The 15,209-nt window shown below is 38.5% G+C and overlaps 1 protein-coding gene across 15 annotated transcripts in view; it reads left to right on the top strand.

Annotated features, from left to right (window-relative positions):
• FOXO3 (forkhead box O3) overlaps positions 1-15,209 on the top strand; it is a 119,314-nt gene that overhangs the window by 34,581 nt on the left and 69,524 nt on the right. For 3 of the 15 annotated variants that reach the window (XM_028494584.2, XM_028494586.2, XM_028494587.2), the window contains one exon: positions 10,775-13,420. The exons of the other annotated variants lie outside the window; for them this stretch is intronic. Coding sequence is in view for 1 of the 3 variants with exons in the window: in XM_028494587.2 (XP_028350388.1) it covers positions 10,775-10,801 (27 nt within the window). In the remaining 2 variants the exon portion in view is untranslated. Of the gene's footprint in view, positions 1-10,774; positions 13,421-15,209 lie in introns of those variants that run through there. 15 annotated transcript variants of the gene reach the window in all.

Genomic DNA, 15,209 nt, shown 5'->3' with positions numbered 1-15,209 from the left:
ACCTATCCAGAGGCAACATTATAGGGTGTTTGGGAGAATCTAGAACCCTAGCCTAAACACACATTTTATTTTTTAAAAGATTTGTGGTTAGATGAGTTTGGAAAATAATACACTATCACCCTTCAGGGTCCTCAAGATGCATATCAGCAGGTTGAAGTCCCGGAGGACTCCTGCAGTAAAGAACCCTGTTTTACATGGTTTAATCCACCATCTCCCAGACAGTTTTGGGTCCAGGGGATGCTTTCTGCAGAAAACAGTTATCAGCAGAACACACGTTGGGAAGTGAAATACCGGACTAGATAAACTTGTCCTTTCTAAGTTTTAGAGTCTGAGGTGTGGACAGTATCCTGAACCGCAATAAGCAGAGAAAATCCCCAAAAAATGTCACTGTGGAGGTGGCAGCAGCTAAGTGAGAACATAACTAAGCCATGCAGTTGTGTCTTCACATTGGTCCAAAGGGGACGTGCTAGAATGTGGGTGATGCCGTCGGACTGTGTTGAGAGGCACACAGCCCAGAGGTTGTGCGAGTTCCCACCATGGCTCCATGAGAAAGAGAGAGCAGACCTGAGAGTGTCCAGTTCCTTTAGAAACGATGTCACCCATTAAATCCAGAGTCTACCAGGCTGAGACTAGTAGAAGAAAATTGCTTGTGACTCTGAGTGAAAAAGGCATTTTTCTTTTCAGCTGTGTGGATGCTCACGTAAGAGAAATTGCTTTCTTATTAAACAAAATGATTGTGCTGTGTTTAATGGGATCAGGACATCTCCATGCTGCCTTGTGGTATTCATACTATTCTGGATAATGATTATGTGATATTATGGATTCCGTGGGCTAAATTTAAGCCAGCACTACAGGACAAAGGGGTGCTTTGATTCTACTATGCATTGTTATCAGTCTCCTGGTTAGGTAACCCACGTTTTAATATGTTTCAAGGATTTTTTTTTTAATATTATAATATTCTGCAGTATTAATAGGCTTTGGTGGCTTATACTACACCTGTATGTAGCTGAGTTCAGCCATACCATGTGTGGTAGCTGGAGAGCTATTTTGGGAACAAACCTCATGTTTCCTCTAATTTTTTTTTTTTTTTTTTTTTTGTGGTATGCCGGCCTCCCTTTTTTAATATTATAATATTCTGCAGTATTAATAGGCTTTGGTGGCTTATACTACACCTGTATGTAGCTGAGTTCAGCCATACCATGTGTGGTAGCTGGAGAGCTATTTTGGGAACAAACCTCATGTTTCCTCTAATTTTTTTTTTTTTTTTTTTTTGTGGTATGCGGGCCTCCCTCTGTTGTGACCTCTCCTGTTGCGGAGCACAGGCTCTGGACGCGCAGGCTCAGCGGCCATGGCTCACGGGCCCAGCCGCTCCGCGGCAGGTGGGATCCTCCCAGACCAGGGCGCGAACCCGGTTCCCCTGCATCGGCAGGCGGACGCGCAACCACTGCGCCACCAGGGAAGCCCTCCTCTAATTTTTAATAAGCACATAGGTCTGCCTGGCTCTTGAGATGTGTCACAGAGTCCATCACATGCCACCTACTACAGTTCTAAAGAGGTACTAAAATTAGAATTCATGCTTTTTTTTTTCAAGTTAGTGATTCTTCTTCCTTTGCTGAAACTACGTCTAGTCAGCAATATTTGTTAAATAACCTCTTCTAAACCCATAAATTCCGAGCTAGAGTTTGTGAACCTTCAAACTAAAGCAAGAAAGAAAAAACTTAATACAAAAAATAGAAACGTAATTCCTCTCATAGAGTTTTGAGGTTCCCAATTATTTGGTGAGGCTTGTGTTTTCCTTTAAGGATCTGGTTCCCAAGCAGTTCATAATAATTCAGTATTGTGGGTTCTCTCTGCTTTAATTCTTGCCTTCCTCTGGATCCTCCTTTCTTCTATCTCCCCCAATTTAGTGAGGGACCCCTCTCACCTTGCTTCTCTCAGTTTGAAGCAGTCTTTTTGCCCCAGACTTGTGTTCTTCACTGGATTCTTCATCTTCACTTGATGTGACTCTAATCTTAGTCCAGAGAGGAAGGGATTGGCTGAATTCTGCTGACTCTTTACTCCCCAGCTCTGTTGATACGGACACTCGTAGGGTGGGGATGACAGGGAATTACCAAGCAGTTGCTGAGTGATAAACTGAAACTGAGGCAACCACAAGCAGGATGTGCAAAAAAGAGCCCCTGAGACACACTGACCCATTGCTCTGAACCAGCTGTTTGCACTGGACCTGCTGAGAAACAGGAGGAAAAATCTAGAGCTTTCTCTTGAGCAAAGTTGTTAAGTACTACATGAGTCAGACGCGTAATTCCAAAAGATTTGGGGCCATCCAGATTTGGGGGTGGGGTGGGGGAGGAGTGTTACACATTTTCTGGCGATTGACTTACTGGAAATTCACCATCATGGAAACAGAAATTTAGGGAAGGAATTCTGAATATGTTCTGGGAAGGCTCCCATTCATGGAATTGGTTTGGCAGGCAAATGGCTTCCAGGAATGCCAACCAGATTTATATAGCAAGATGAAGATGGTTGATAGTATCTTTTCCTTTTATTGCAACCTGGTGGTGGCTGGAAACCTCCAACCTAGGACAAGGGCCCTCTCTCTCCACACATGAACCTCCACTTCTTTTATTCTTGGCTTTTCACTATGGCCAGGGAGAGATTTCTCAGAGTCTCATCTGTGCACTCTTTTTCTCTCTCTTTTCTTTTTAGATGCAATTAATAGAAAGATTACTAACATGTATTATATAAGAAACTTGAGATGTAAACTTGAGATGTAATAACTCTAATAAATTTGAGTTTTTTAGAAAAATTGAATGAGACCTGTTTGCATATTCCTAGATCAGAATAACTTTGCAAGAGTAGGTTGTTTTTTATTTCCTGTCCACCATCTTCCTTTTACCTTGCTATTATTCCAGTTAATAAGTAAATGACCCTTCTGAATTGCAGCAGGTTTGGGAATGTTCTTTAAAAGCATAACCTTTTTAAATGGGATTTTCTTTTAAACAGGGCAGTTTTATATAAAAAGTATAATCCTGCTAGGTATTAACTTTATTGCTTATTTTAGGACCCCCAGATATTTAATTTGTATATATCTGTATGCTCTCAGCTATGTCTAGAATTGTGTGTGTGTGTGTGTGTGTGTGTGTGTGTATGTGTACATATCACAACTAGAGTTTGTGGATTTAAATTTTGAATTCAATTATTTTTCCTTTTTTGAATGGTGTTTACTATTTTGTTTAGGAAGTAGCATAAATATTTTAAGATTATAGGCTTTTCATAAGGCTTCTCATAATGATCTTTTACGCAGTATATGCCTTTACCTGGAACTCGATGGGAATTTTGTGTTTCTACAAAGATGCTTCTGGTCTTTTCTCTTGGTGATCTGGAACAGAAGGCTTTCCCAAGTTTAATGCATTTTTGACTGTATTTCAGTGGGTTTAGTTTTGTAAAACCCTTCTCCCACCCTACAAAAAAAAAAAAACCCCAACAAAGTTTAGTCCATTAAAATCTGATTTACAAACTTAGAAATGTTTTAGAATAAGTATCTGGGAAGCAAGCTCTCTCCACATCCGCCATATGAATTGTTTCTGTTAAGGGCTATCCCATTTCTTCAGACAGATTCCATCCTCTTCTTTCATCCCATTTATTCTTGGCTGTGGTTGTGGATTGTCCCATTTCAAGTTTCCTTTCAGAGTGTAGCCACATTCCCGCAAGAAGATGTTTGGTAGCTGGTTCTTTCCTAAAAGACCCACCTGGCTATACCAGCCCTCTGTCTGGGCAAAACATTGAGTTGCAGCCCAGCACCACTTGCCCGTAGATATAGCTGTCTTTCCAGGCTTCTGAGGGGTAAGCCATTTACTTACTTAATTTCCTTTCTTTCTTTCTTTCTTTCTTTCTTTCTTTCTTTCTTCCTTCCTTCCTTTCTTTCTTTCTTTCTTTCTTTCTTTCTTTCTTTCTTTCTTTCTTTCTTTCTTTCTTTCTTTCTTTCTTTCTTTCTTTCTTTCTTTCTTTCTTTCTTTCTTTCTTTCTTTCTTTCTTTCTTTCTTTCTTTCTTTCTTTCTTTCTTTCTTTCTTTCTTTCTTTCTTTCTTTCTTTCTTTCTTTCTTTCTTTCTTTCTTTCTTTCTTTCTTTCTTTCTTTCTTTCTTTCTTTCTTTCTTTCTTTCTTTCTTTCTTTCTTTCTTTCTTTCTTTCTTTCTTTCTTTCTTTCTTTCTTTCTTTCTTTCTTTTTCCTTTCTTCCTTCCTTTCTTCCTTTCTTTCTTTCTTTCTTTTTCTTTCTTTCTTTCTTTTCTTATTGAGATATAATGGACATATAACATTGCATTAGTTTTAGGTGTACAACATAATGATCTGATATATGTATATCATTTTGAAGTACTACCACAATAAGTTTAGTTAACTTCCATCACCATACATAGTTGCACTTTTTTTTAAAGTCATTCACTTATTTAAGAGACTACTGACAAAACCTTATGTGTTACCTGGGAGGATTAGCTTAACACAAATTGGTACTGCAAAGATGTAAGCCTTTTAAAAGTTTATTCTCTTTCATTATTAAAATATATGTGTTCATTGAAGAAAATGTGAAAGCTATAGATTGCAAAAATGAAGAAAATAAAAATCACCTGTAATACTGCAGTTTATTGTTAACATTTTATTGTACTTATTTTCTGGTTGTTTGGTTGGCTAGTATTACGTATTATACCTATGGCCTTGAAACCTGGTTTTTCCTGCAAGCCTCAGGAACTTTGTGGTTTGATGTCTTTGTTAATTTTTATAAAAGGGGTGGGATTATTGATACTTTTCCATGTCATTAACAATCGTTAATGACTTCATTTAAAAAATTAAACATCTTATTTTGAGATAATTGTAGACTCACATGCAGTTGTAAGAAATAATACAGAGAGATCCCATGTGCCGTTCCTCGATTCCCCAGTGGCAATGTCTTGCAAAACTGTAGTGCACACAGCCAAGTTAGTGACAGTTATAAGTCAAGCTATAGAACATTTCTATCACAAGGATTCCTCCTGTTACTCTTGTATAGCCATACCCACCTACTTTTATTGTCTCCACCCTGACCCCTGGCAACCACTCATCTGTTCTCCCTTTTTATAATTTAGTCATTTCAAGAATGTTATAGTAGTGTATATAAGAACATATGTGTGAACATAAATTTTCATTTTTCTGGGCTAACTGTCCAATGACTTCATTTTAATGATGGCATAATATTTCATTATCTCACATTGTTTTTCATTGTATGCTTTCACTTAGCATAATGCCCTCCAAATCTATCCATGTTGCTGCAAATGGCAAAATTTCATTCTTTTTTTATGGCTGAGTAGTATTCCATTGTGTATATATACCACATCTTCTTTATCCACTCATCTGTTGATGGACACTTAGGTTATTTCCATATCTTGGAAATTGTAAATACTGCGGCTGTTAACATTGGGGTGCAGGTGTCTTTTAGAGTTATAGTTAAGTCTTTATGCACATCTCCTTTTATTTCTAAAAGTGGGATTGATGCATCAGACTATGCATAATTTTAAAGCTTTGCTTTTTTCCCTAGTATCTCTCTTTTTTTCTTTCATAAAAACCTGCTAGACTGTTACCAGCAATGCCCATTTCTCATGCCCTTGCCAACATGGAGCATTATTACTTTAAAAAAATTTTTGTAAATTTCTACCTTACCCCGATAGCAGCATAAACACAGCTTGACTGTTGGTTTTCCAGCCCCACTTGCCTAAGAAAATCTTTTAGAATAACCAAGTTGCCACCAAGACCTTGTTTTGTATGAGGTTTGGGAATCGGCTAAAGTGGTTTTGGAAAGCCTCAGAAGACTTGGTCTAAGATAGGTACAAAGAATTACAAGAGAGCACTCTGAGTCCACCTGTTTCTATATGTTGTCTTCTGTTGTACCTTATATTCACCCAGAAGAGCTAGACAGGACCTTAAGAAAAGAAAAACCTTTGAGATGTGAAGCACTGTTTATAAAAGCTGATAAACAATATAGGAGTATGTGTGTATGTCTATGTGTGTTATGCCCATTTGAAGCTCTTAGAGATGAGATGAGATTTAAGTATAGACTTTTAATGGAGCTGTTAAGTATATAGAGAGGTGAGATGCTTTTCTTTCTCCTTCTTACACTAAAGTATTTTCATGTTTCTCTCATTGTGACTAGGCAGTGATTTTTAGGGAATAAGATAAGGTTAAGAATATATATCTACTAAAACCCAGGAAATGTAGTTGTGTCTTACTGAGATAAATGACATCTTTGGTTTGAAGATTACTTTCTGGTTGGAATGTGGCAAACTGACGCTCCTTCCAGTGCAAGACTTTGTTCCTTTTTGTGTTTCAAGCTCTATAGTTATTTGTTTTCTTCTTTACCAGTGGTATCATATTTAAGATGAATCAGACTGATTTCAGTAAAAATTGTTTTACTCTTAGAATGGCAGATCACTCTTACAGAAGGTTGGATGATTTCAGAAGAGATTGTGCCCGCTAACTCATTTGGTGCTAAATTAATGTGACAAAGACAGACCCCATTCTTACAAATAAATGAATAAAGGAGGCCGGCAGAATCTGCCGTTTCTCTTTTTAAAGTTATAAGAAGTTCTTATTCATTTTGCCACTTAAATACCTTATACAGATTCATAGCTGAAGACTAGTAACGAGTGTAACAAAATGAGTAGATCAAGTAAAGTGACATCCATGAAAACTATTCACTTTTTCAGGGATGATAAAGAAAACTTTCTCTTTTCTTGTCATATTTTTCCAATTTATCATGATTCTTACAGCATTGGTGATCTTAAAATTAAGTATCTAGAACATTCACATGCATTTTGGCCTAGGAAAGAAAATATAGTATTGAACATCACGTGGTTTATTCTTATCTCTAGGTATATATAACCTGAGAATGCAGGAAGGGGGCTCTGCTTAATGGGGGAGAGAGGGGTGATTCCCTTGGGGAGTTTTGGGTAAAGTACAGCCTTTCCCAAATTGAGTGTGTATCATCATTTTCCTTCACGGCACTAGGAGGGATCTGGAATCTGTCAACTTAATTGAAGCTCAGAGCTTAGTTCTATTTTTGAAATTAGAATTTTTTTCTACATGGTACATTATAGGCAATTTTAAAATTTTAACAGAAGTATTTTTGTAATGATCATGAAAATATCTACAGGTCTGAGAACTCCTAGAAGAATCTTTGACTATGAAATTAACTAGGAATGGTGACTTAAGCTACCCTGAAAGAGTATGATTTGCTTTTGATCAAATGCAAACAGCGGTATCAGACTCTCAGACCATTTTGACTAAAATGATGATGTTTGATTCTAATCTGAGTGGTTATTAGGAGATGATTCAGCATCATGCAGAATTAGTTTATTGAGGAGGTCAGAAGGTGCTAGAGGAGCTGTATTATATAGATATTTCAGGAAAGTTTTGCTTATGAAAATCTAGAATTATGGTGGATGTAATAAGTAATAAAGAGGAATGGAAAGACAGCAGTACATATCTTGGTGACTAAATGAGGTGAAAATTTTTGGTTTCCTTTGACCTCTTCAGTGACAGGTTAAATTTTTGTGGATTTTTGTACCTTTGGATGACTATGTGGAAGACTTCCTGACATATTTTTTTGTTCTTGAATTTAGATAACATTTAACAGCATCGTGCCTTTGCCTGAACTGAGTGAATGAATAGTCCTGTTTTAAAACTGTATTGGAGTGTGGAAGTTTCACATGATTTATTAGTACATCATGTTTGACATTGACCTATTTGTGAACAAGGAATATTCAGTTCACATTCATTGTTCATTATTGTGTTCGAACAACAAATAAATGTTACAGTTTTAGGGTCTGTGCTTGAACTGAAGTTGAACAACAGCCTGCGACTTCAGCCAGAGAAAATAGTATGTAGTATGAGGTTGAGGTAGGACAGAAAATTATGTTCAAAGGAGAAGTCACAAGATGCAATTATTTTGTAAAATGTGGTACTTTCATATCACTCAAAAGCCCAGAGGACTTCCGTGGTGGCGCAGTGGCTAAGAATCCGCCTGCCAATGCAGGGGACACGGGTTCGAGCCCTGGTCCGGGAAGATCCCACATGCCGCGGAGCAACTAAGCCCGTGCACCACAACTACTGAGCCTGCGCTCTAGAGCCCGCGAGCCACAACTACAGAGCCCACGTGCCACAGCTACTGAAGCCTGCGCGCCTAGAGCCCGTGCTCTGCAACAAGAGAAGCCACCACAATGAGAAGCCCACGCACCGCAACAGAGTAGCCCCCGTTCTCCGCAGCTAGAGATGAGTCCGTGCGCAGCAACAAAGATCCAATGCAGCCAAAAAAAAGACCAGAAAAAAAGTTTTTTTAATCTTATAATGTGAACATGTGATGCTTGATAATTAATTTGCTTTGCAGATTGTCTTTGGTAAAATGTTTTGGATTTTTTAAATATAAGAATTACAAGTTAATTAAGACAGTTTGTGTCTTAACAAACTTTGGTCCAAGCAATTTTGGTCTGAAACAGAACAATATAAATTTAAGAGAGGTGGGGCAGGATGGGAACACAGCTAATTTGGTATTAAGGGTTTTGAGGACCAGAGTTCTGTGTAGTTTGATAGGACCAGAATTCTGTGTAGTTTGATGGGTGCAGGATGGGAACACAGCTAATTTGGTATTAAGGGTTTGAGGACCAGAATTCTGTGATCAGAGCCTCTTTCTTGGTTGTCACTGGTGTTCTTCTCAGTTAATGACTAATTGCTGCTCTTGCCTAGAAATCCAGAAACTCTGGAAATGAGGAATTCTTTCTGAAACTAATTCCACAGTACATCACCCCTTTTGTTCACTGCCACGAACTGTACCCTGGCTTCTCTTCACAAGGGCAGTTTGTTGTTGGCACGTCTGTCTGGGAGGGTGATGTTTTCTGCACAGGAATCAGGCTTCTGCAATTGTGACCTTCCTCCCCCTCACCTTAAACTCTTTGGGTTCTTGACACACACCTTAAACTCTTCTGTTCTTGCCACTGGTAGAACAAAAATCAAAAGGAGCACAGGAGAAAAACAGTTTTCTCAAATTTGATGTTTCTGCATAGTTCTGCCATGCTGTGATTAAGGAAACCCCATTAAAAACTTTCTTCTCCTTCTTCCCAGGAAGCAGCCTTGTGAACAGGCAGGTTCAGAAAGCCAGGGAGCCAAAACTTTTTCCAGTGCTTTTACCAGCCAGTCCTACTTTTACCAAGGGTTTAGTGATCAGTCTGCATGTTTTAAGTAGTTAAAATGTGTATTTTGATCACCGTTAGCACCTGCTGATTTGCACAGCTGGCTATTTGGCCACTGTTGTGTGTGATTTTCATTTTTGTTACCCTCTGTGACACCAGGGGGTCAGGATGAGGGTCCCATAAAGATAGCTCAACAGGAGTATATTGAAGAGGCAATGGTAATTCAACCAGCAAGTGTTCATGTTGGGCTTTGTTTTTTGTTTTGTTATGTTTAAAAAACAAATGAACCCCCCAAGATACTAGAATATTGAGGGGCAAGGTATTGTCATCGGTTTTCAGACTCATGGAATTTAGAACTGGACTTTTTAACTTATTGTATGTTTTGTCTTTCATACCCCAAAGGACATACTTAGGAGATGAAAGGTTTGTTGTTGTTTTTATTTTATTTTATTTATTTATTTATTTATTTATTTTTGCGGTACGCGGGCCTCTCACTGTTGTGGCCTCTCCCGTTGCAGAGCACAGGCACCGGACGCGCAGGCTCAGCGGCCATGGCTCACGGGCCCAGCCGCTCCGTGGCATGTGGGATCTTCCCGGACCGGGGCACGAACCCGTGTCCCCTGCATCGGCAGGCGGACGCTCAACCACTGTGCCACCAGGGAAGCCCTGTTTTTGTTTTTAAATCACCAGTTGAAATACTGTAGAAGAATAATACTTCCTACATTCCTTTATCAGAAACTTGTTTCACTAATACCGTGTTTTCTGATCCTGGTAAGGTTTTATGTCTTGAAGATTGGATTGTAAGATGCTTTTATTTCAAACCCTGTTTGTCTTGCTCTATTCAGATGCCCAGGTGACTGTGGATGAATTCTGCTCAGTCTCCAAAGCCTAAGGGAGGCTCCATATTCTTGTTTGTCTGCCATCCTGACATGTACTAATATATAATCATTCTTTAACGGCTCACAGATTAAATTCTCTGGATGCTTTACTTCACATGTTAAGGGAGAAATTTATTCATTCACTCAGTAAATGTTTATTGATACCTACTATGTGGTGGGCACTGCAATGTGTATTCTTTAACAGTGGGTTATCCTGGAAGAACTAATCTTGATCATTACCAGTGTCTTGGTTCATCACAACAGCAGTTTGAGAGTTGATGGCAGGTCTGGCCTTCAGTACTGTTTATCCTATTTGCTGCCATTTTCCAAGGACCTTGGTATCATAGAATGTCAGAGTTGAAAGATATGTAGAAATTCTAATCTAGTTCCCTCATTTTATTCATCAGGGGTAATGTAGAATTTCATATGCATAGTCCCAGTTGGCCTCAAGATCACCTCAAGTTTCTCTGTTTTAAGCATGTCTCCTTTATACTCAGAATCATCCATAAAATGCTTCAGCTGAGTGAAATCTCTAGTTCAGCCTCTTGGAAAACTTGGATGTGTGGATAAATGGGCACTCCTACTTAAACGTGATTGAGAATTGGCTATCACAGACCTATTTTCTGGTATTACAAGTAGTTCTACCAAAGAGGCTTATTCTAACTGGGAATTATCTTTTTTCCTCCAGAGGGAAATGGAACATGGACTGGATTAGGAACACAGTCTGAACAAAGTAGGAGGCTACTCAAAGAACTTTTCAGAACTTGGGTACAGAAAAGAAAAGCCAGCCATTTTCTGATGCTTCTGCAGTTCTCCATCAAAAACACAATCCAGAAACAAAAATACCCTGACAGAAATCAGGAAACCAAATATCCTACCTGCTAGCCAACTCTAGAGGTTCTGAACAGAGTGTACCATTGAGGATCCCTTTTAGCTGTCTTTGGGTTTATTTGAAAACCAGTCCAGTGTGTGTTTATATGAGGAAAACAATTTAAAAGCTCTTCTTTTGGCCTTGATACTTTTATAGGGTTTAGCGTTGCTAATCGTCAGTTCTTCAACGTTTGAAGAGAAGCATGCTATTCTCAGAGCAAAAAAAATAAAATAAGAAGCTTAACTTTTTCTTTACTTCTATCCTCCCAGGGTCAGAAAACTGGCCCTGAATTCCCTGGACAGATTTGTTTCAACCTCAGGATAGTAGCTTCGGCAGTTAATGCTCAGCAGTATAGTGTGTTTCCTTTTGTTAACACTGAAGTAGCCAGAGTGCTTCCTCCAGATGTGTCTGTTCGCTGGACCTCAAGATTTTGCCTTAATCCAAATGGACGGTTACCAGAGGACATGATGCAGAAGAGGTTGTTGGAGGTTTGTTCTTAAATGTCTTTAAGATCGGCCTACCGTAATTCATATTCAGTAAAGCGGTGGTTTATAACTGGTAAGCTGAGTAAATGGATTATCTCTGATCCTTATTATTTTTAGCTTTTCCCCCCAAATGAATTGTGAATCATCATGTCACTTCCAAAAGGTTTTGTTTCAGTGAGGGCTGAGAGACAAGACAGGTCCCTGGAGTTGTTCTGGAAGAAGGCGATGGGTAGGATTGGTTGTGCTGACTGGAGGTAGTGTCCACCATTCATGGAGAGTACCCCGGTGTCCACGGGGCTGGGTTCTAGGCCAGGCACAGCTGCTTGGTAGCTGAATGATCTCGGGCAGAGTTGTAAAGCACTGGGTCTTGATCTCTTTAGTTTTTTTTTTGGTAATTTTATTTATTTATTTATTGGTTGCATTGGGTCTTTGTTGCTGCACGCGGCTTTCTCTGTAGTTGCAGCGAGCAGGGGCTGCTCTTGGTTGCAGTGCATGGGCTTCTCGTTGTGGAGCATGGGCTCTAGGCAAACGGGCTTCAGTAGCTGCAGCACGCAGGCTCAGTAGTTGTGGCTCACAGGCTCTAGAGCACAGGCTCCGTAGTTGTGGCACACAGGGTTAGTTGCTTCACGGCATGTGGGATCTTCCTGGACCAGGGATCAAACCCACGTCCCCTGCACTGGCAGGCGGATTCTTAACCACTGTGCCACCAGGGAAGTCCCTCTTTAGTTTTAACATTAACCCAAACACTGTCTGTCCTGTCTGCTTCTTTCAAGGTGGTGATGAGCATAGAGTATTGAGATTGAAGGTGGTTTTGTTAAGAAGGGAAGCAGAGGTACCAGATAGGCAAGTGAATTTGTTCTCACTGTATCTCTCTCTAAATAACTTTATGGATCACCTTTAGGGTGGAGGTACTTGTGTTTCTGGGTCAGCCACATGGACCAACAAAGTGATCTCTTAATTTGGAAGCAGTGTTGTTCTCACCTGTTTCTTCATGTCACACCCCTTTAGCAGTACACATCATCGCAGGTCCTTCAGTTGTAACTTAGGGCTGACAACATATGTACATGCCGGTAACATGCCTAGAGGACTTGACTGTTGACCACAGGGATGCTTGTTGCCTAGGCTAGAGTCCTTTCGTTAAGCTCAGGAAACGTGCACCTTGGATTTAAAAAATATATGCACAGTCAGACAGAGAAAGACAAATACTGTATGATATAATATATGGAATCCCAAAAATAAAACAAAGTAGTGAATATAACAGAAAGGACACAGATTCACAGATATAGAGGACAAACTAGTGGTTACCAGTGGAGAGAGGGATGGGGACCTGATGGGGGGAGGGGATTAAGAGGTACAAACTACTATGTATAAAAAAGAAAAATAAAAAATATATACACACGTACTGTACACTTTTGAGAAGAAAAATGTTGGGGTGGGGAACCTTTTATAACCCTCTTATTTTATGTGAGTTCCTTGCAGATTTGATCATATGCATATTAAATATTTACTTAGCTACATTCAGAGAGTTTGTTCTTTGTTTTATGTGTTTTGTTTTTATCCGTACGTGGGCATCATAATGACTATTTTAAATTATTACTTTAAGAGGACAAGGATTGGATGGATTTATAATTTTTTTTAACTATTTCCCTGTTGGAGAGCCCTTGTTTTTTTCCCCTTTATTTTAGTATTCGTTAATATTATAGTTATTGTTTTTTGTAATTTTAAAATAAAAGGATTGCATCTAAGAGTCTTGTAAATTGCTAAGTTTCTAACTGGGGACTCCTGATCAGGAACTCACAGCAAATTAGCTGCAGGGCAGTTTGCCCCACAAGAAACGCAGTAGAATTAAGAGAGGAGGATTCAGTGTTAAGTCTGTACAGATGAGAGTCATGAGACTGGACCTCTCAGCCTAACAGACTGAGCCTCTTCACCTTCGTGCTCTGAGTCAAAGAGGAAAAGAGGATAGATAAAGGACTGGTGGGTGGGGGGCAGGGGGAGGGGGTTGGATTTTGATAGAGAGAAATACCTTACCGTTCTGTGTCCTTTACAAGTAGATATAAGAGATGGGGGTTCGGGGTGGGCATATAAGAGCAATTCAAACAATTCAGAGAACAAGCCCCACATTTTTCTCGCATTCATGTTTTTTGTTCCTGTTCCCTAATGCCACTCCCCACCCGCACCTACACCAATTTGTGACCCAAGGAGGATAAAGATTTTTTTCCCTACCATCCTGCTGTTTGAAGTATTTGGATAATTTTACACTGAAATAAAATTCTCTCTTAAAAAAAACCAAACAAACCTATGGTGATTTATTTTGAAATTCACCCATGGAAAAAATTAATCAAATGTATTGAGTTGTATAATTTGAATACATTAAAACTTTAACAATTTAAGTGTAAAATTTGAATTTTAATAAATGTGTACAGTTGTGTAACTAACATCACAATCGTGATGTAAAACATTTCAAACATTTTTATCAACCCCCAAAAGTCCCCTCATGCTCCTCCTTTTCCTTGAGTCTCCTGCCCCTACTCCTGGCCCCTAGCAACATCTGAGCCTGCTTTTTGCCTTTTCTAGAATTTTATATAAACAGTCATACTGTATATAGTCTTTTGTGTTAGCTCCTTTCACTTAGCATAGTGCATTTGAGATTCATTCCTGTCTTTCTTTTATCAGTGGTTCATTCCTTTTAATTGCTAAGAAGTATTCCATTGTGTGAATATTCCATTATATAAATATAGCATAATATTTTATCCATTTACCAGTAGATGGACACTGGACATTTGAGTTGTTTCCAGTGTTTTGTTTTGTTTTTTTTTTACTATTATGAATAAAGCTGCTAGGAATATTCATGTTCAAGTCTTTTTTGAGGTACATGTTTTCATTTATTTGGGGTAAATAGCTAGGGAACAGGATTATGTATAGTGTATGCACCTTTATGAGAAACTGCCAAACTGCCAGACCACCAAACCAGCAAAGTTTGAGAGTTCTAGTTATTCCCCATCCTTTCCATCATTTGTAATTGTCAATTATTTTACTTTTATCCACTGTAGAATGTACTAAGTGTGTAATGGTAGATACCCCATAGTTTTAATTTGCATTTGCTTTATTGATAATGTTAAGCATCTTTTCATGTGTTTATTTGTAATTTGTATTTCTTCTTTGCTCAAGTGTCTGTTGAGATCTTTGGCCTTTTTTAGAACTAGGAATATTTGTGTTCATACTATTCAGTTATGAGAGTTCCTTATACTTTTTAATACAATTTTTTTTTTCAGAAATATAATTTGCAGTTTTTTTCCTGTCTCTGATTGCTTGCTCATTTTCCTAACAGTGTCTTTTGAAGAACAAGTTTTTAATTTTGGTCAAGTCCAGTTTGTGCATTTTCTGTCGTAAGAAATTTTTGTCTAATCATGATGGTTTTTCTGTTTTTTTCAACAAGCTACATAGTTTTAGCTGTTAATTTTAAGTCTGATCCATTTGGAGTTAGTTTTAATGTATTGTTAATTTATCCATTGAGCTACCTTGTCACCTTAGTGTATTTCTGGACTCTTTTTTTGTTTTATTGATGTACATACCTTATACCAATACCATACTGTCTTTATTACCGTGGCTTTATAATAAGTCTTGAAATCAGACAGTATAAGCCTTCCAACTTAGTTCTTTTTCAAAATTGTTTGGCTTTATTACTAGTTTTTTGAGTACTTTTTTTTTTCCTTTTTAAAAATCATGATTGGATATTGAATTTTATCTGATGCTTTTCCCACATT

This window comes from Physeter macrocephalus, chromosome 10 (assembly GCF_002837175.3).
Source record: "Physeter macrocephalus isolate SW-GA chromosome 10, ASM283717v5, whole genome shotgun sequence".
Taxonomy (NCBI): Eukaryota; Metazoa; Chordata; class Mammalia; order Artiodactyla; family Physeteridae; genus Physeter; species Physeter macrocephalus.
This window is presented reverse-complemented; position numbering and strand designations above follow the sequence as displayed.